The sequence below is a fragment of the Hippocampus comes genome, unplaced genomic scaffold (genome assembly GCF_001891065.2).
Source record: "Hippocampus comes isolate QL1 unplaced genomic scaffold, H_comes_QL1_v1.1 scaffold22, whole genome shotgun sequence".
NCBI lineage: Eukaryota > Metazoa > Chordata > Actinopteri > Syngnathiformes > Syngnathidae > Hippocampus > Hippocampus comes.
Genome location: NW_017806175.1, coordinates 5,370,215 through 5,388,740, shown reverse-complemented (window position 1 = coordinate 5,388,740; position 18,526 = coordinate 5,370,215). Strand labels below are relative to the sequence as shown.

General features: G+C 42.3%; 4 protein-coding genes across 5 annotated transcripts in view; 3 read left to right on the top strand and 1 right to left on the bottom strand.

Annotated features, from left to right (window-relative positions):
• The first annotated feature begins 824 nt into the window (after positions 1 to 824).
• pak2b (p21 protein (Cdc42/Rac)-activated kinase 2b) lies at positions 825 to 7,438 on the top strand. Its single transcript, XM_019897277.1, has 15 exons — positions 825 to 1,101; positions 1,951 to 2,319; positions 2,402 to 2,508; positions 2,710 to 2,860; positions 2,973 to 3,004; positions 3,391 to 3,504; positions 3,585 to 3,717; positions 4,036 to 4,099; positions 4,769 to 4,817; positions 5,093 to 5,205; positions 5,285 to 5,402; positions 5,478 to 5,577; positions 6,148 to 6,344; positions 6,483 to 6,620; positions 7,234 to 7,438. Exons 2-15 carry the CDS (start codon positions 2,130 to 2,132, stop codon positions 7,318 to 7,320), a joined length of 1,593 nt encoding a protein of 530 aa, XP_019752836.1. The 5' UTR covers positions 825 to 1,101; positions 1,951 to 2,129; the 3' UTR covers positions 7,321 to 7,438.
• A 1,196-nt stretch (positions 7,439 to 8,634) lies between these two features.
• On the top strand, positions 8,635 to 10,282 carry rpp21 (ribonuclease P subunit p21). Its single transcript, XM_019897332.1, has 5 exons — positions 8,635 to 8,808; positions 8,926 to 9,026; positions 9,513 to 9,592; positions 9,688 to 9,822; positions 9,991 to 10,282. The coding sequence occupies exons 1-5, from the start codon at positions 8,752 to 8,754 to the stop codon at positions 10,095 to 10,097; spliced, it is 480 nt and encodes a 159-aa protein (XP_019752891.1). The 5' UTR covers positions 8,635 to 8,751; the 3' UTR covers positions 10,098 to 10,282.
• A 58-nt stretch (positions 10,283 to 10,340) lies between these two features.
• On the bottom strand, positions 10,341 to 12,795 carry aqp12 (aquaporin 12). 2 transcript variants are annotated; one of them, XM_019897330.1, is made up of 3 exons: positions 11,569 to 12,790; positions 10,766 to 10,882; positions 10,341 to 10,653 (listed from the first exon to the last, which is right to left on the bottom strand). In XM_019897330.1, exons 1-3 carry the CDS (start codon positions 12,161 to 12,163, stop codon positions 10,526 to 10,528), a joined length of 840 nt encoding a protein of 279 aa, XP_019752889.1. In that variant the 5' UTR covers positions 12,164 to 12,790; the 3' UTR covers positions 10,341 to 10,525. The 2 variants fall into 2 exon arrangements, with proteins under 2 accessions (XP_019752889.1, XP_019752888.1); XM_019897329.1 differs by having other exon boundaries at positions 10,341 to 10,882; positions 11,569 to 12,795.
• Positions 12,796 to 13,287: 492 nt separating this feature from the next.
• Positions 13,288 to 18,526, top strand: part of slc35d1a (solute carrier family 35 member D1a) — a 6,228-nt gene continuing 989 nt past the window's right edge. Inside the window, exons 1-11 of the mRNA XM_019896870.1 lie at positions 13,288 to 13,439; positions 13,616 to 13,649; positions 13,745 to 13,831; positions 13,918 to 13,985; positions 14,063 to 14,134; positions 14,214 to 14,282; positions 14,596 to 14,698; positions 15,571 to 15,663; positions 15,927 to 15,994; positions 16,662 to 16,740; positions 17,809 to 17,891. Of these exons, the coding sequence (XP_019752429.1) occupies positions 13,330 to 13,439; positions 13,616 to 13,649; positions 13,745 to 13,831; positions 13,918 to 13,985; positions 14,063 to 14,134; positions 14,214 to 14,282; positions 14,596 to 14,698; positions 15,571 to 15,663; positions 15,927 to 15,994; positions 16,662 to 16,740; positions 17,809 to 17,891 (866 nt within the window). The 5' untranslated portion in view covers positions 13,288 to 13,329. The remainder of the gene's footprint in view (positions 13,440 to 13,615; positions 13,650 to 13,744; positions 13,832 to 13,917; positions 13,986 to 14,062; positions 14,135 to 14,213; positions 14,283 to 14,595; positions 14,699 to 15,570; positions 15,664 to 15,926; positions 15,995 to 16,661; positions 16,741 to 17,808; positions 17,892 to 18,526) is intronic.

The following is an 18,526-nucleotide window of genomic DNA, read 5'->3' as shown; positions in this document are numbered from 1 at the left end:
ATGAGATCAAGACCGTACCTCGTTCTCATCATTGCGAGGCTTTGACAGGATGTTCTCGGAGGGAAGTGGCCACTGAGCTTACTGTCACAGAGTGTGTCATCATTAAGGTTGTGGCAGAGACTGAATGAGTCACAGTCAGGTTTATCCTGGATAGTTGGATGGATCAACCACCAGCTGTGAAGTTTGCATGTAGTTTTTATTTATATATATACACATACATACATATATGTATATATATAAAATGCATGAACATTACTTGTCATAGCTCACGTGTACCATTTTAAAATGCTTCTTCTGGCGCTCTATATTCCCATTCTTTGCCAGTGCCATCAGTCGGTGATTTGCAGATGAAACAAACTGAATCTGAAAAATAATTTTTAAAAGATAAATCGCAACAGCTCTGATCGGAAACTGCAATTGCAGACTGCTGGTCGCAAACAGTTTCCGATAAGTTTTCGGGCTGAGGTTGATCTGCTTTTTTTGTGTTTGTTTGTTTATTTGTTTGTTTATTTTTAAATACTTTTTTGTGAAAGTGAAACTGATAGGATGCTTTTTACACAATAAAAATATTGTTCTGTTAAATAAACAACAAAAATGGTGGTGGTTCTTATGGTATGCATTTTGGACATAGAGCATATTTGACAATAAAGCTGACTTGACTTGACCAATGGAGGCTGGCACGCATTTCTTTTTTTCATGTTGGGAGTAAAAGTAAAAAGTCGTCTGAAAAAAAATAATACTTTGGTAAAATAGACACATTAAAAACTTGAGGATAGTAACGAAGTATATTCCGTTTCGTCTTAGTATACTTCGTTACTTCCCACCACGGCCAATCACTAGTCGCTGGGTTGTTCCGCTTCCCCCTTCTCGCCATAGCGGAATTATCATTGAAGGGCCCCAAAAAGACAGAAGGGGCTGAAAAAGTTGCACTATAAATAGTTGTCACCTTTTTTCAACTTGATCTTATTTATGGCCGAGTTTCAGATGAAGTACTTTACTTTTCTTGGACTAACGAATATCTTTTAAGGCACCGAAGGAACGAATGACCGCAGGGAGTCGAGGAGTTCTGTTCACGTTTTTAACTGCCGTGGAGGCTCTCCGGTGAGAAAGTGACGAGAAAGCGGGTTTGCGCTGGATGCTCTGCCAGCCTTTTAACCAATTTCAATTTCCCTTACCAAAAAACGACATTCATCTTTTTAACCCACCATTTCATTATGAGTAAGTTGTCATGGAGAAGTTAGCATTAGCTGGATGCTAAATAGCGGTCGGTGGCCAATCAGTTCAGATGCTAACGTCAGCGCGTCGGCTAAATTGTGTTATCGAAGCTGATGCTAGCTTCGCGCTAGCGCCGTCGTCGCCCAATTGGCAGTGAACCACGTCGGTGTTTAGCTTCGAGCTAAGGGGCGTACTAGCGCCAAGCTAATAGGCTAAAGATAGCTTGGAGTTCGTCCACTTGTTGGCCATAAAGTAGCGGATGCTAATGTTATCCCGCTAGCCGCCCTGTAAAGTAATTCACGAAGGGCACGCTCTCACAACGGGCCTTTGAATTAAATACTTTCACTTTTGGTAAAACATACACAGAGAAAAAGTTTGAATTAGGCCTACGTAAAATATATTTTCAATTTATTTAACCATGCGCAACATAGCCTCCAATTCAGAAATATTACTATTACATATGTTATTATAATAATTATTATTATTATTATGAAAACCTGATGTGCAAGAGTATATACATAGTTATGTTTTTTTTCTTAAGCACAGAGAGTGACTACTCTTGCCACCTTTGATCAAGTCTATGTTAGTTACCCCTATGTGCTTTAATGCTACAATGTGTCTTTTTCAGGTTACAAGGTCATGAAATCATGTTGGTTTATTGCAACAAGACCAGGTTATTTCTTTGGCTACAAGTATCCCATGTGTAACCATTTATTGTTTTGTTTTTTTTCCTAGGTATCGTTCTTCCTTCCTCTCCTGCCTGCACATCCTGAGGTGATGCATGAGCACACGTGTGCTTCATGCTGATGTGATCCTCCCTCTCCGTTTGCCGCCCTGTCCGTCCTAGCCTCCCCCCCCCACCCCTTCCTCATCATCTCCTGTGAAAACAACATAAACAAACTCGTGCGTGAGCGATGTGCGACAACGGCGACCCCGAGGACAAGCCCCCCGCCCCGCCGGTCCGCATGAGCAGCACTATCTTCAGCACCAGCTCCAGTAAAGACTCGCTCTCGGCGAACCACAGCACCAAGCCACTGCCATCGGTGCCTGAGGAGAGAAAGCCTCGCAGCAAGATCATCTCCATATTTTCCGGGGCAGAAAAAGGTGAGCGGGAGTCGAGCTTTTAAAGCGTCCCAAAAAAAAAAACATCATCGGGTTGGTTATTCAAAATGTTTGCCACTTTTAGGCGGAAGAAAGAAAGATCGAGACAAAGAGAGACCAGAAATTTCACCGCCTTCGGATTTTGAACACACCATTCATGTTGGCTTTGATGCTGTCACAGGGGAGTTCACTGTGAGTAGGAATCTTTTCTGGCGGCCACGTTGTGACGGGGGTTGTTAGTTTCCACTGGAGCTCTGTCACTTTAGGGGCTCCATGAGTTCATCTAAGCAATGTCAACTAGAACCATAAAAATGACATCTTAAATATTTAGCCCAGTGGGGGAACGCCGTGCATGCGCTTTGCATCAACCGTCCATCTTGCCGCACCCGTCAGGGCATGCCGGAGCAGTGGGCGCGACTCCTGCAGACGTCAAACATCACCAAGTCAGAGCAGAAGAAGAACCCGCAGGCCGTGCTCGACGTCCTCAAGTTCTACGACTCCACGGGCAACGGACGGCAGAAGTACCTCAGCTTCTCATCCTCTGGTGAGTCCACACTGAAGTCGTCGGTGCGCGAGGTGTCCTTTCGCAGGAAACGCTGAACTTGCTATGAGATGACTTGAAGTTGTGAAGCACTTTTCATTTTGTTCTTTCGCAGAAAAAGATGCATTCACTCCAGGGCCGCAGTCTGTAAGTATTTTGTGAATTCTAGAACTGAATTCTGAGAGACAAATGTTCATGCTAATGCGATTATGTACATTCATAATAAACATGATTTAAAAAAAAAAAAATTTACCAGAGCATCTCATCAAAATTCATACGGCTCTCTTCCAACGCTATGATTTTTATTACTTGTGATGTTTTTTTTTCAGTTTGTGTTTTGTAAATGCTGTCAGGTTTAATGAATATTTATTTATTTATTTTTGACGGGCCGGGGAAAAATCATTATCTTGAAAATGTAAAAAGAGAAAATGTAGTTTCACCGAGGTACGTGTTTTGACAATGATAGTTTTTGTTAGTTTGTTTCTTTTCCTAACTCTCATGACCATGGTCTCTTCTCATTTCCTGTAATTCAGCCAGTCAAAAAAGGCGCCGAGCCAACATCTCCGACGATCAAAGACATCGACGACGACGATGACGATGAAGCCCCGCCTCCCGCCGTGGCTCCCAGACCGGAACACACCAAGAGCGTGAGGCGACGACCATGACGCCTCGTTATGTCGGGCCGTAAAACGATTTCCTGTACGCTGTTTTTTTTATGTGCGGCCAGGTGTACACGCGCTCCGTCATCGAGCCTCTCCCCGCGCCCAGCCTGAGCACGGACGGCGATGCCGCATCCAAGGCTGCCGACAGACAGAAGAAGAAGGGCAAAATGTCCGACGAGGAGATCATGGACAAACTGAGTAAATCTCATTCCGTTCAACCCTAATTCAAAGTTTCCGTTGATGTAATACTTTGCGCTCTGAAATAATTGTTCGACGTGTTTGCGCGCTTAGTTTGAGAAATATTCATTGCAGTTGTTGACAAAAATACATTTTTGTTTAAATAAGCATTTAGTTCATCTCCTGGCACTTAATTTTCTTCACCATGGCTTCCCCCCCTATTTTTTATTGTTATTTTTTTATTACAATGCCACAATATTACCCCGTACAGTTAGATTTTGATATTGTTGCATCTTTTCATGATACTTTAAAGTACCTGTTTTACTCTCTCCTTCACAGGAACTATAGTCAGCATTGGCGACCCCAAGAAGAAATACACCAGATATGAGAAAATTGGACAGGGGTGAGGAGTGTATTTTTGTATTGCATATGGACAAGGGCGGGGCAAGAGTACATGTATAGTGCTACTTTGAATATGCGTTCAATTCATTCAGTCCCCCCCCCTCCCCATTAAAATAAAATGAAATGCCATTAATCTGTTCCATCTCCCCAAAACCACAATTCTCACAAACAGTGATCTAAACAAAGTTGCTGCATAACTCACGTTTTGGAAGTCACAGGAAGTAAAACTGCCTCATGCCATAGCGACTCATTTTAATACGTCAACAAATGTGTCGAAGCTCCGCCTGTGTTTTGGGCAGCGTGTTCAAACTTGTGACCTTATTTGAAACGGCAACACGTCTCGATCGGGTGTCTCCGATGGAGCCAAAGGAAGAACCGATGACGTCATCATTCACACTCTTTGACTGTTGGACTTGTCGTCGCTTTCTAAGAAGAAGACAAGACAACTGATGCTGCGCTTCCCTAACTGCTGATGTTTCACTTTCCTAAAATGAGGCAGACTTTCATTTGAGAATTGACTGATCACATTTACTGCACCAAATGTGAACCGGAGCTGCAACCTTTGAACCGGGACGCATACTGAACCGTCCCTTTTGGCGAACATTTTTAAGATTGAATACTTACTGAGGACATGTGCCGTCATTAATGCGTTGTTTGTCTGCTCTTACAGAGCTTCTGGAACAGTCTTCACTGCCATCGACGTCGCCACGGGGCAAGAGGTAAGGAGAGCGAATAAAACATCGCCTGACTGACTGCCATTCAAAACCTTTAAAATTATTGATACGTCCCCAAGGACTCCGCCACAGTGTCGGATTACTTTTGGTAAACTGACGCATAAAAGGTGCATATGGAACATATCAATACACAGCATCTTAAAAAAATTGGAGGATGTTCCTGGAATATGTTGTGGTCCCCCCCCCCCAAGATTGTCAAGCATACTGAAATTCCGTCGATGCGCACCGTTCAAGTGTGTGTCGTGTCGCCTGCGCGTTAGGTGGCCATTAAACAGATCAACCTCCAGAAGCAGCCCAAGAAGGAGCTGATCATCAACGAGATCCTGGTGATGAAGGAGCTCAAGAACCCCAACATTGTTAACTTCCTCGACAGGTGAACCTGGGTAATAATACCACTTGTCAAAAAAAAAAAGCACGTCACGTGAGACACTCTGCGTATGTGTGGGTTTCAGTTTCCTGATGGGGGAGGAGCTATTTGTGGTGATGGAGTACCTGGCGGGCGGGTCACTCACCGACGTGGTCACGGAGACGTGCATGGACGAAGCCCAGATCGCCGCCGTCTGCAGAGAGGTGTGCAAGTTTCTAATAAATGGGGGGGGGGGGAAATGATTGAGTCATAATAACCTCCCGTCTTACTCGTCGCAGTGTTTACAAGCCTTGGACTTCCTGCACGCCAACCAGGTCATCCACAGAGACATTAAGAGCGACAACGTGCTGCTCGGCATGGACGGCTCCGTCAAGCTGAGTGAGTTGTGGACCGCAGTGATTTCCCCCCGACCGTTATTGAGCCAAAGCAATGAAAGGATCCTGGCAAAGTTCTTTTGGACGGAAAATATTCAAATTGAGAGCATTTAATTGTTCTTCCTGTTACGATTTGTCGCCGGAGTAGATAGATGAACGTTCGTTGGCGTAAATAAATCATTCTTGGACCAATTAAGTGAAATCGAGGTTATACACTTACGCGACTGTGTCTGGTCTATACGATGAAATGGACACATTCTTGCTTTTTTTTTCCCTCCAATTTTTAATATTTTGACTTTTACCCACTTCAACTGATCATCTTTTGACAAGCGACCGCACAATTTGTTGCACATCAGGTGAAATCTTTCCATAGGGAATGGCTTGAACAAGATGTAAAGCCTAGAAAGTTCCAAATGTTAAATATTCAGTTAGATTTTAAACGTCCCAAAAAAGAAGAGGAAAAAACATGCCCTCCCACCAACCAAAAAAGGGAAATCTTTAAATGCTAAAATAGTCCATTACAGGATCCTGTCGTCTGATCTGAGGAAGTAAATGTGTGATTTCCCCCCGGCAGCCGACTTCGGCTTCTGCGCCCAGATCACTCCGGAGCAGAGCAAGCGCAGCACCATGGTGGGCACGCCCTACTGGATGGCCCCCGAGGTGGTGACCCGCAAAGCCTACGGGCCCAAAGTGGACATCTGGTCGCTGGGCATCATGGCCATCGAGATGGTGGAGGGAGAGCCCCCCTACCTGAACGAGAATCCCCTCCGAGTGAGTACAAGCATATGACAAGAATGTGACAACTTGAATCGTGTTCCTGATTTGGCGCACAAAATGTCTTGCTGTCGTCACTCTTGGAATCACTCCGCTGCCACCTCCCCGATTGGATGTCTCCACTTGTCTTCGCAGGCCTTGTATCTAATCGCCACCAATGGGACACCCGAGCTGCAGAACCCCGAGAAGCTGTCGCCGGTCTTCCGAGACTTCCTCAACCGATGCTTGGAGATGGACGTGGAGAAGCGAGGCGGAGGCAAAGAGCTCCTGCAGGTGACGAAACGATCCCCTGTTAAAATTAGCCCTGCCGTTGTTTATTATTATTATTATTATTATTACTATTATTTGGGGGGAAAAATCCGTTGCCTTTTTAAAGGGCCCCAACAGGCTGAAAAGTCAATTTACAGTAGAGTGAAAATTAATATTTTTAGCAGGGTCCTCAACAGTATGTGGAGTAGTTGATTTTAATTGTGATATAATCATACTTTCTGATTTGTAAATGCTATTATTGGTTTAATTATAACTAACCAATTATGTTAAAAAAAAGCTACACCAAAGTATATCTGCATTTGTCTATTTTATGAATACCACTTTTAAAAATGTTATTACTGACAATAAGTCAATGATGTAATGACATGATAAAGAAAATACAACATTTGAATTCACCCGTTTTACAAAAGGTAAATTAAAGCAACCATTATTCCTGGATCGTCGATATTTTAAATGCTCTTTTGACCCGATAACTGAAGTGGGCTGCATGGCTAAATTTGATCTTCATTCGAAGGATTGGACATGGAAAAGTAGGCTGCTTGGCCACTGTTAATCGCTTCTTGCACCTTTATTAATCTTTTTTTTTGTTTGTTTGTTTGTTTTGGGGGGGACACAGCATCCTTTCCTGAAGCTGGCCAAGCCTCTGTCCAGCCTCACACCGCTCATCCTGGCCGCCAAGGAAGCCATGAAAGGCAATCGTTAAGGAGACCCCCACGCACGCACATGCACACATAGCCGCCACGTGCCAACTATTCAGAATTTGTGCCAGACTAAATGTTGAGAGTATAAACATTAAAAAAAAAAGTCACTGTGAAGAAGACCAAAAAAACATCAAGCATGAAAAGATACACACACACACATCATCCGCTGTCCATATGAAGTCTCTGATAAACTCTGGTTAGGACTGGGCTTGTATTTAATGAAGATGATGCCTCGTCCTAGTTTTCTAGTGTTGTTGTTGTTGTTGTTTGTTTTTTTTTTTTTTTTTTTTTAATCGACTGCCTTAAACAAATGCAAAAGTGTTGCCTAATGTATTGTTGATTTTTGTCTCCCCCGTGATTTTTACTACTTTTTTGTAATTTTACCTTCCTCAGCTCTGTCAGCGTCTTTTTAGTTCTTTTGATACTTGAATCTCTGTCTTTCGTTCTACAATTTCATTTGACTGCTTTTATAGGAAACATTTCAAGAGCACAATGGTGTCTTTTTGTTGACTTCATACACACACACACACACACACACACACACACACACACACACACGACAGAGCTACTGTACCACGTTAGTCCCTTGATAGCAGAGGTGCACCTTACAGGCAAGTTGGTTTTACATGGACATGGTTTATATTTTCCTCTCTATTGTTGATAATAAAAGTGGAAAATTTGTATGCTGTTGTCTGTCATTAGTGTTCCATCATTGTGATGATTACTTGCCCAGATGTGATTGATTGTTTCAAATCATTTTATCCTGGCTCACTGCTGAAAGCTGACCATCGAAAAAAAATACTATCCGTGCATATAAAAGTTATTGAAACGACAACGGCGCACATGAAAACAGAAAACTTACTTCTAAAAAAAAAAACAAAAAAAAAACACTTTCTCAAAAATGTAAAATTTTGCCAATGATACATTTTTTTTCTGGAAATTGAATTTTTTTTCTCTAAGAAAATGATTTTGCGAAAATAAATTTTCAAAAATGTACACATTTCATGCAAATCTTTTAGCTGAATGTATACTTTTTTGACAATGCCTTTTTGATCAGTTATTTTTTCCAAAAATATTTTTTCTCAAATGTATTTATTAGCTCTCAAATATATGTACTTAGTGAAAGAAATACTAATTCTCCCCAAAACATTTGCCTTTTTTATCGCTGTAAAGTATACAGATTTTTTTTTCCTGAAAATGTACATACATTTTCCAATACGTCTTTAGTCTGAAGACTATATACGACTTCCTAATAAACATTTTAACTTTTGAGAAATTTGACCGCCGGTTAGCTTTTCGCTTTTATTTTGACAAGAAATATGCGGATGCTGTATTGAATCGCTAAAGAGAAGGATTAAAACGTCGTTCGACCACGGACACGAAAAACAGAATTAACCAGCCATTTTTAGATTATTTCACAGCATTTTTGAGTCATGTCTGGGCACGTTAAGGATAAAGAAGCGTACCTTAGACTGAATTATCTCTACCAGGTCAGTGAAAAACATTCGGAATAGAAACGGTCTTGTTTCCAATTAGCTGGCCGCTTATTACAAGCTAGTTGGTTTCGCTCTATCGATGTGCCGTCACTTTTTCCTCTTTTTTGACAGGCTGCTCATTGTGTTTTGAACCAAAATCCGAATAACGTGGAGCTGTCTCGTTTCTACTGCTTTACTCAGCGGACTATAGCAAGACGTCTCGTTCTGCGACAGTAAGTTAGCGGTAGCGGCCTCCGAAAACCGTTTTGTTTTGAAGGCGTAGTTACAAATGATGACAACTTCCTCTAGCTTTTAAAAAATATTATCCGACCTTTTTTTCCTCAGAGGTGTCTTTTTTTCTTGAAAATATGTTTTCTCAGTTATGGATTTTGAAAATATTGCAATTTTTTTTCTCGCAAAATGTACGTATTTTTCTTTTTATGATTGCAATAACTTTTTCTGATCTTTTTTTTTTTTTTTTTTTTTTAACCAAATCATGTATTTGTTCCTGAAATTGCAACATTTCTTCTCAAAATATTATTTTTTTCCATCTGAAACACAAAATGTTTTCATTCCATCTTTTCGACTAAAAGGTCTTTTTTTAACATAAAAACATGACTTCACGAAAACCTTACTTTTTTGCCTCAAAAACCTTATAATAAACAATTATTCGGATGATATTCCAACTTAATCTCACATTGCAATTTTAATTTCTGCAGAGATCCATCCGTGAAAAGAACAATATGCAAGAAGTGTTGCACCCTACTCGTCCCAGGTTTGACGGCAACTACCAGACAACGTAAGCCCCACTTATCCAGTCCCTCTCCACCTCAAGGAATCAAACTAGACATTGTTGACTGACGATAACTTTTATTATGGTTGTGCCTCTGCCAGGGAAAAGGGGCAAGAAGAGGAGCATCACAATTCTACGCTGTCTCAGCTGTAAGCAGAGCAAGACGCTACTGAACAATCCGGATTATTGTTTATGGCAGGACCGACCGGAATCTCAGGCTCAACAAAAACAGCCAGGTTATATCTCATTTTTTGTATATAACGTGAATCCCTGCATTTATGTGAATGATTAACATTACGTTCAGAAAAAAAAAATCTATCTAAGCAAAAGTGGTACGGATTTTTCCCTCGATATAACAAAAACATATATTTATCACTTATATTTTTGTTGCTTCCTATCCACAGATCAAAATGCACCTGTTCAAAGTCAGCCCAAAAAGAGCAAACCTGCTCGGTTCGATTCTTCCAACCCCAGCACAAGTACAGCCACTGTTGAGCAAACACCTCCATGATGGAGTGTAATGCAAGTTTACAAACCCTTTTGTTATACTCCAACTGTAAAATCAACGTCATTTTATTTATTGAAATCCGCTTTATGGTAACTTGAACAGGTTATCATCGCTGTTTTTTTTAATACTCCTCATCATCCTTGGGGGAACGTGCAAAAAAAAAATCAATTTTTTAAAAAATTGTTTTCCAAAATGAATGACGTTCCCCTCGGGGAGAGAAAGAGTGAGAGAGGGTTTTTTTTTTTTCCTTCCTGAAAATCTTGGCTATTTTCTGTTTGTGTGGTCAGGCCAAAGCAAAGATTCCCCACCCTACCCATCATTTTTTTCAAATTAGCTTTATTGAAAACGAGCAACATTTGTTTATTCTCGATTTCATGTAGCATTTGAATGTTGTTAAAAAAGAAAGATAAGAAAACAAAACGGAATGGCGTTCATTTCTTCTTCTTCTCTTTTTCTCCTCCTTTTGGCGCCCGGAAACGCGTCTTGTGAAAATAGAGCAGGTTCTTGGCAAAGATCCTTGGGATGTGGCCCATGTACAAAAGGAGGGCCAAGATCATTCCTGGAAATGCACACAGACTCACTCGTGTGAACGTAACGCTGGATAGATGGGCAGACGCTCCGCAAAATATACACGCACACACGCAGACGGTATGTACGTGAATGCAGTTTACCCGTGATGGGGGCCAGCCAGTAGACGAGCGCGTATTCTGCAAAGGTGAATCCAGAGCAGTAGAAAGTGAGGCTGTAAGCTAGCGAGGGATTGATGTAAGATGACGTGTAACCTTTGGCTGCAAACGGAAAAAACATTGCATTGTCATTTCATCACAATTTAGACATGAAATGTAGTTGTTTTTTTTTTCTCAAAAATATGGCTTATATTCTCAAATATAATGTGCATATCATTGGCAGGATTCCGTTTTTAGTTTTTTTCATTCTTACAAAAAAACAAAAAAAATTTTTTTTTTTTCCAAAAAATGTGTTGTTTTTTTAAGTGTGACTTTTTACTCAGAAGTCAGATTTTTTTAATCAAATATGACATTTTTGTCAAATATACGCAGCTCTTTTTAATCAAAAGTAAGAATTTTTTTTCTCGATTTTTCAAAAATATCCAACTTTTCTCCTAAAACCTTTTGAAAGTTAAAAAAAAACGTTCTCCCCACCAAAAATAAGATTTATTTCTAAAGCAATAATTTCCAAAACTTTCACCTCAAAAAATATTTAGCGCTCCAACTAACACCATCATTGCCAAATGCAGTCATAAAAGGTTAGAGGCTGAAGCTGTAGCCATAAAAAGCACATTTCCTGTTATCGAATTGAACTTAATTTTTTTTTACTGTACTTTAGAACTAAAATAATGTGCTATACATGCAAAAAATCCAAAACATGTACTGTACTTGATTAATAAAAAACAACTACTACTCCTACCACATTTTGAGAATCGCTACGCTAAAATATAGGACACCTATTTGCATACCTATGTGTGATAGGAAGGTGAGTAATATGGCTCCCACGGGCACCCGGACGAGTGCGCTCCTCCGTCTCAGGAAGAGTTGCACCAGGTGAAAGAGGAGCGCGCACACTCCCTCGGTGAAGAAGCCCTGTATGGGTGAGACCAGCAACGACGTGCTGCACTCCCTGGCCATCAGGTTCTTGATCATGTGCATGTCGGTCAGCTCCAGGCTCCAGTAGTACTCCGCCGCCAACATGGCCAGGTGGGCCCCCAGGAATTGGGAAGCGAGGGCCAGGACGGTGGCGAGCGCCGCGGTGTCCAGCTGAAGGAACCTTATCGCGCTCACGCTGGGATTCCCCGAATGGTCGCCGCAGACCGCGCCGTGGACCAGTAGTACCGCCAACAAAATGGTCAGCGTCACGTCCGGGCCCAAGCCCCCGGCCCACTCACCCACCTCCACGATGGTCTGAACCTCCAGCCGGCACGCCACTAACATGAACGACGACAACAACTCGGATAGGAAGGCAAGCCGCGGCCACCTTTTCAGCGGTGCCTGCAGCGTGGCCGCCAAGACTACGCACGCCACAAAGTAGCCCAGGGAGGCATTGAGTCCCGACATGTTCACCAAGGGTTCTCTCACTTCTGACAACGTGGCGCCCGCAAAGCCACGCGCTTCTTATCAGACGTGGCAGACCGCTGACACCTGCCAAAATACACACGGGCCTTTGTGCAAGGTCAGGTCAGCAGGCAGGTCAAAAAATTAACATCCAATGACACTGCCCAAAAGCAAATTTTAATCAGAGATGCTGATTTCTAAAATGTTTTAATATTTTTAGAAAAAGTCAGTCAACTAGTTAGCATGTCGGTCGGCCTCATGGTGCAGAGGTGCCGGCTTCGATCCCAGGTCCTAGTATTCCTGTGTGGAGTTTGCATGTTCTCCCCGTGCCTGGGTTTTCTCCGGGTCCTCCCGTTTCGTGCCACATTCCAAAAACATGCATGGAGTTAAATTGAACACTCTAAATTCCCGCCTAGGTGTGACTATGAGTATGAATGTTTGTCTATGTGCTCTAAATACAGGCTCCAGCATGCCTGGGGCCCTCATGAGAATAACCGGATTAGAAAATGGATGGATTGATGGATGGATCCGTTGACTTTGACGGGAAAGTCGCCCCTTCCAATATGGCCGCCAGGTAGACGCGTCGGTCAGCTGGTCCGCGACAGCGCGTTTGTCTATACAGTACTGTATTCACGTTCAACGGCTTGAAGCCTACATTGTGATTGGATACTGAGATCACGTGTGCGCCCACCCACTTCCAATATGGCCGCCAGGTAGACGCGTCGGTCAGCTGGTCCGCGACAGCGCGTTTGTCTACAGTACTGTATTCACGTTCAAAGCATTGAAGCCTACATTGTGATTGGGTACCGAGATCACGTGTGCGCCCACCCCCAGACTGCTTTTTAGTAAGGGCGGAAGTCATGTGTCACAATGTAAAAGCGTGTTAAAAACGCGACATACTTCCCCTATTAAACCCTATATCTCAAAGTTACCTTCAGCAACCCCACTTTTGACATTTCTGGGATATTAAATGCATAATGTACGGATACTGTGGTTGATGTCAACGTTTCAGGAGGCAGGTAAAATGAGTGCGGAAGTCACAAGAGCCGTGGTTACGCACTTGCGTACTCGCGTACTTGCTTGCGTGCACGCGTGCCAAGCAGGCAGCGACTCAATGGCAGGGCGGCCGAGGCCGACAGTCCACAGTGCGGAATGACAACTCCTCGGGGATGGCGGACAAACCTCCGACGGTGCTCTTGAAACTGTTAGCCGCCGGCTTTTACGCGCTCAGTTCGTTCGTCATCGTCATGGTGAACAAGAGCGTGCTCACCTACTACCGGTAAGTCGGTGCGAGAGAACTCAAGCTAAGTTATTAGCCAGGTTAGCTCAAGGCAACTTTGGATATCGCCGTTTAAATGGCCACCTTCCACTCTCACAAGGTGTAACTTGGAGTACATTTAACACACTTTTAGCTGATTTTATCTGCACTCACGGCCACCCCCTCCATGTTCCCAGGTTCCCTTCGTCGATATGCGTTGGGATTGGGCAAGTGAGTTTCGCAACCATTTCTTCTAAACACATGTGTCATTGACTTGTAGCTGAGATGCAGCTGTTTTTTCCTCGAACGTGCGTGCGTGTGTGCAGATGTTGGCGACGGTGGTTGTCCTGTGGGTGGCCAAGGCAGCGAGGGTGATCAGCTTCCCAGACTTGGATAAGAAAGTACCTCTGAAGGTGAAACCACCTGTCCATTGTGTTCTTATGCCTTCTTTTGCATCTGTAGTTAAATTACACCTCCACTTTTTTTTTTCCTTCTTTAGACATTTCCCCTACCTCTCCTATATGTGGGCAATCAGATTAGTGGTCTGTATGGAACCAAAAGGCTCAAGTAAGATATCGGTGGTTGGATGGAAGTGAATTCAAATCCATGCTTTTATTTGACTATACTACTCTTGTTTGCACCAGCTTGCCGATGTTTACTGTGCTCAGGAGGTTCTCCATCTTGTTCACGATGTTGGCTGAGGGATTCCTGCTCAAGTAAGCACTTTGTATTTGAGCTCAATTTTGGGCTGGAGATTGGGTTTCACATCGTGGCATCTATTCCTCATTTTGACAGGAAGAAATTCAACAGGTCAGTCCAGCTGACGGTCTTTGCAATGATACTTGGGGCCTTCATCGCTGCGAGGTAATTGAATTCATTATTTCCAACTGCATTATTCATACAACAATGTTTTGAAATGAACATTTGCAAATAGCAGAGTTATCTCTTATTGGCGAAATAAAAAACACGAGAGACTTGCTACCGAGTCTGATAACCGGCTATCTTGCGCGGCTAACCGTCAATTCCTTTCCTCTCCAGTATGTGTACTACTAGCGGTGTGCATAAGAATCTGTATGAATTACAAAGTGAACCCGCCTTAGTTATGAAAACATGTTCTCGTAAATCTGTCGTTCCAAGACATCAACACAATTGTGTCCACCTCGTTATGGTTTCACAGCGCCGACATGTCCTTTGACCTGCAAGGCTACGTCTGCATCCTCCTCAATGATGTGCTCACGGCGGCCAACGGTGCTTTCGTCAAGCAGAAATTGGAGGCCAAGGTATGTGGCGGTGACTGCCTGTGAATAGCAGTCATTGTTTGTGGGGGTGCAGAGGAGGAGGCGGGGTGTGGTTTTCGCCTTTTGGGAAGCAGAGGAGGCGACCTGTCCTTCATCTGTCCTCAAATAACTCTGCATTCTTTAACTGGGTATGTTGTTTTCTCAATTAAAAAAAAAGAACACGCCACCTGTTGTTTTGGCATAAAAAAAAAATGCAAACTCGCCATATTTGCAGATACTTGCTATTCATTGGACAGTGGCTGCATTTGTGACCATCAGTTTACAGCCTTGACATGCAAGGTTACAAATTCGATAACGTAAGGTCGTACGCTTATTCGGCGTGGTTTTTGTTTTTCATTTGACCATTTGGCTTTCACGACTTGGGTGTTTTTCATACAAATATTTTCTCTACTTTTGACTTAATGACTGCATTAGCATAGTTGTAGACTACGGCCCTCTCAGACTTGCGTAAAAATGGAACAAAAATATTACTGATAAAAGCCATTAAAAAAAGAAATGGAACAAAAACAGACACAACTATCGCAAAACTTAGTACAAGAAAACCCAAAACAACTGACACTGACAAGATCAGGCAGTCATGTAACCAAAAGCGATCCCCAAAAAAATGTATGAGAAAAAAATCTGGCAAAATGCAGGATTCTCGTTAAAGTAAGCCATTTTAAAGTAAAAAGTTAGAAGTCGAACTTTCAAATCCAACCGCAACTCGATGGGTGCCGTCAACACAATTAGGAAACAGCGATGGCGCGTGCCAGTCTGAGCTCAACCGTTTTTGGTCTCCGTTTTTTTTTTTTTTTTTTGGTGGGAGGCACGAAACCCCAATGTTACGTTTCCTCTCATGTTTATGTGCTCCACAGGAGCTGGGCAAATACGGCTTGGTGTATTACAACGCATTATTTATGATCTTACCCACTCTACTGCTGGCTCACATGACTGGGGACATCCAGAAGGTAAGCCACAGTGAAAACGCCAGGAGGCGGACTTCCTTCAAGAGAGTTCCGTGCTCGTACGTGTGCCTGTTAATGTTTCGTGAGAGCGCTTCTCTTGTTCACGGGCAAGCTGGCTGCCTCTGCTGCTTTTCCCATATGAGGCCCCGCTAAGTGAGAAAGACAAAGCTGCCCATTATGTACCTTTTTTTTTTAATGAAGTCACTGCGCGTTGCTAGTCCCTGCAATCTATCGTTTTAAAAGTTCGGATGTTTGTGTGTGAACAGGCCATGGATTACGACGGCTGGTCTGACGTGTTCTTCCTCATACAGTTCTTCCTGTCCTGCGTTATGGGGTAAGAAGATGGTGGCTACGTGACGTGCGTGCCCACGAGGGGTTAAACTACTTTTTTTTTTGTTGTTTTTTTGGTGGGAGACGCTCAGGTGATCATAGTCACTTTGAGTTCGAGTTATGGACGATGTCCTTAATATTTTCTCAGTTGTCAACGAGCTGCCCACGCAACTGTTCGCCCTCACCAAACAATTGCCCCCCCGCCCCCCATCCAACCACAGTCTATAAAATACCAACCTTATCTTGATGGCAAGATAAGGTATTTACAATGAGTCACCAGTGTAACAATTTTACATTTGATGAACTTTACAAACTATTTGAAAGCTCTTCAGTAATACTAATAGTAGTATTTAGTCGTGTGTGCGTTTATAAACACGTATTTCATCTCTTGTCGCTCTAAATTGAAACGATCTCTTATCTTTTGTCTTTTTTGACGACACTCTTTGTTGTAGATTTAAAAAGACCAACTCTTTGCTCAAGCTGATTGTCACGGTCGTACTTCCAAGGGTGCGCCCATGTTTTAGGAGCTTACACAGAGTTGTGGCACGCATCCAAAACATTGCCAAAGTTGCCACCTGCTGGCTATAATTGTCCATTCATGCAGGAATTTCCTGAATGTGACTGATGGCTATCGCGCTATATTTAGTGTCACATCTTTTGTGTGTGCGCAGGTTTGTCCTCATGTACTCCATCGTGTTTTGTACACACTACAACTCTGCACTTACTACCACCATCTTGGGCTGCATTAAGGTGAGCGGCAGTGCAAGCGATACCTCTCTTCTCAAATCATTCAGAATCGATACCATCTCAAGGGGGGATAATAAAAGTAATATCATGCAGTGATTAGATATTTAAGGGGGCGCCTAAATCTAAATCGGTGGCGGGCAATATTAATTTGTGGCAGCCCACTACAATGGACACTGCGCAACGTCATAATTTACAAGTCATTGATCGGATCAGCAAATTACGATGACACAGCTAATCACAAATGAACAAAATACTAAATATAAATACTAAATATCAGAAATTAAACCGTTTATGTTCATGATTTCCAGAGGTGACGTCGTCGGTCTGTCATTAAGTTTCCATCAATATTTAAGACCGACCCACGTGGGCCCAGGAAGTCCCTCGGCGACAGCCATTTTCCATGTCACACAAATCTTATAAAAGCAACACACACACAGCGTGGTGATGGGTGAAATAAAAACAATCATTGTGGTCTGTGGGACCGAAAGGTGTACAACACTGTTTTTATTTATTTGGCTACGTCTCAGACCGACTGGGCGGGTCTGGAATACTGACGAAAGCTCACTGACGGACTAACAAACTGACGAATGGCCGGCCATCTGACGATTGAATTCAGTTTGCATATCTGCTGTGCACACTTTGACCACCAGGGGTCAGTATAATACATAGACGTCCTACATGTAATTTGGTGATGAAAATAATATGGTCAAACTAAGCTGCCGAATTTTATTATTATTATTAATTTTTTTTTGTGGAGTATACAGATCAGACACCTGAAAATCGTTGTCTTTAGTGTTCAAATATGTTGTTAAAAGTCTGCAACACTGTGACACAGATGCTAATTTTTTCAGTCAGTCAGTGGTGTTTCACATTCATTTATAAGCTAGCATACATTCGTTTAGTGTCGTGGTTGTTTTGACCAATTCAAAAAAAAAACACACATTACAACAAGTTGTATAGTTTACTATTAATTCCAAGGTGAAATTGAGCTTTTGAAATCCGAACAAGGTGAGCTTTGTTTCGAGGTTGCACTGCCATGGCAAAATTGAACTCCTCCCGCTCCTTTTTCAGAATGTCCTGGTGACGTACATTGGAATGGTGTTCATTGGCGACTACATCTTCTCCTGGACCAACTTCATAGGTTTGAACATAAGGTACGGAACACCGTGTTTGTTCAAAAGCAGGGGATGATTTTTTAACATCTTTAAATCAAAGAAAAACATTTTCCCAAGATTGTCCGCCATTTTAGAGCATTTGGACTGATCTTTCGAGACCCCTCATGTTGCGGACTTTTTTCTACTGAGTGACGTCAGACATTCTATCATACTATTCATACCATATTTACAAAGTAATCGTGTTTAATTCTGTGTAATTCCACTATCGAACACAGGATGGCGGCATAACAACTTAGTTTGCGATTGTGTCAAAATTGTAAAGAAAAAAAAGTATTTCAGAATGGATTAGTTTTTGTTGAAAATTATTGATCATCATCTGCTGTAATCCTGATTTTTTTGGGGGGGCGATCTCAAGGTACATTTTACACTATTTATAAAATGGTGTTATCTATTGCTCCTAATATTGTGTGTTTAACTTGGTTGTATTATTTTAAGTGTATCGAAAGAAAAAAATATATATATATATGTATATATATATATATATATGTGTGTGTGTGTGTGTGTGTGTGTGTGTGTGTGTGTGTATATATGTGGACATTCCCCTCACTGAAATGGATTGCCACTACTGCACTGCAGTCTAGGGGTGTGAGAAGGTACACAATAAATGATCAAAG

What these genes read in the sequence shown, in the direction of transcription:
- pak2b (XM_019897277.1), top strand. Translation starts at nt 2,130, where the DNA reads ATGTGCGACAACGGCGACCCCGAGGACAAGCCCCCCGCCCCGCCGGTC. An exon ending in GACCGGAACACACCAAGAGC is followed by an intron (nt 3,505 to 3,584) that starts GTGAGGCGACGA and finishes ATGTGCGGCCAG; the next exon opens with GTGTACACGCGCTCCGTCAT. An exon ending in ATTGTTAACTTCCTCGACAG is followed by an intron (nt 5,206 to 5,284) that starts GTGAACCTGGGT and finishes TGTGGGTTTCAG; the next exon opens with TTTCCTGATGGGGGAGGAGC.
- rpp21 (XM_019897332.1), top strand. Translation starts at nt 8,752, where the DNA reads ATGTCTGGGCACGTTAAGGATAAAGAAGCGTACCTTAGACTGAATTAT. An exon ending in GACGGCAACTACCAGACAAC is followed by an intron (nt 9,593 to 9,687) that starts GTAAGCCCCACT and finishes TGCCTCTGCCAG; the next exon opens with GGAAAAGGGGCAAGAAGAGG. An exon ending in GGCTCAACAAAAACAGCCAG is followed by an intron (nt 9,823 to 9,990) that starts GTTATATCTCAT and finishes TCCTATCCACAG; the next exon opens with ATCAAAATGCACCTGTTCAA.
- aqp12 (XM_019897329.1), bottom strand. Translation starts at nt 12,163, where the DNA reads ATGTCGGGACTCAATGCCTCCCTGGGCTACTTTGTGGCGTGCGTAGTC. An exon ending in CACCTTCCTATCACACATAG is followed by an intron (nt 10,883 to 11,568) that starts GTATGCAAATAG and finishes TTCCGTTTGCAG; the next exon opens with CCAAAGGTTACACGTCATCT.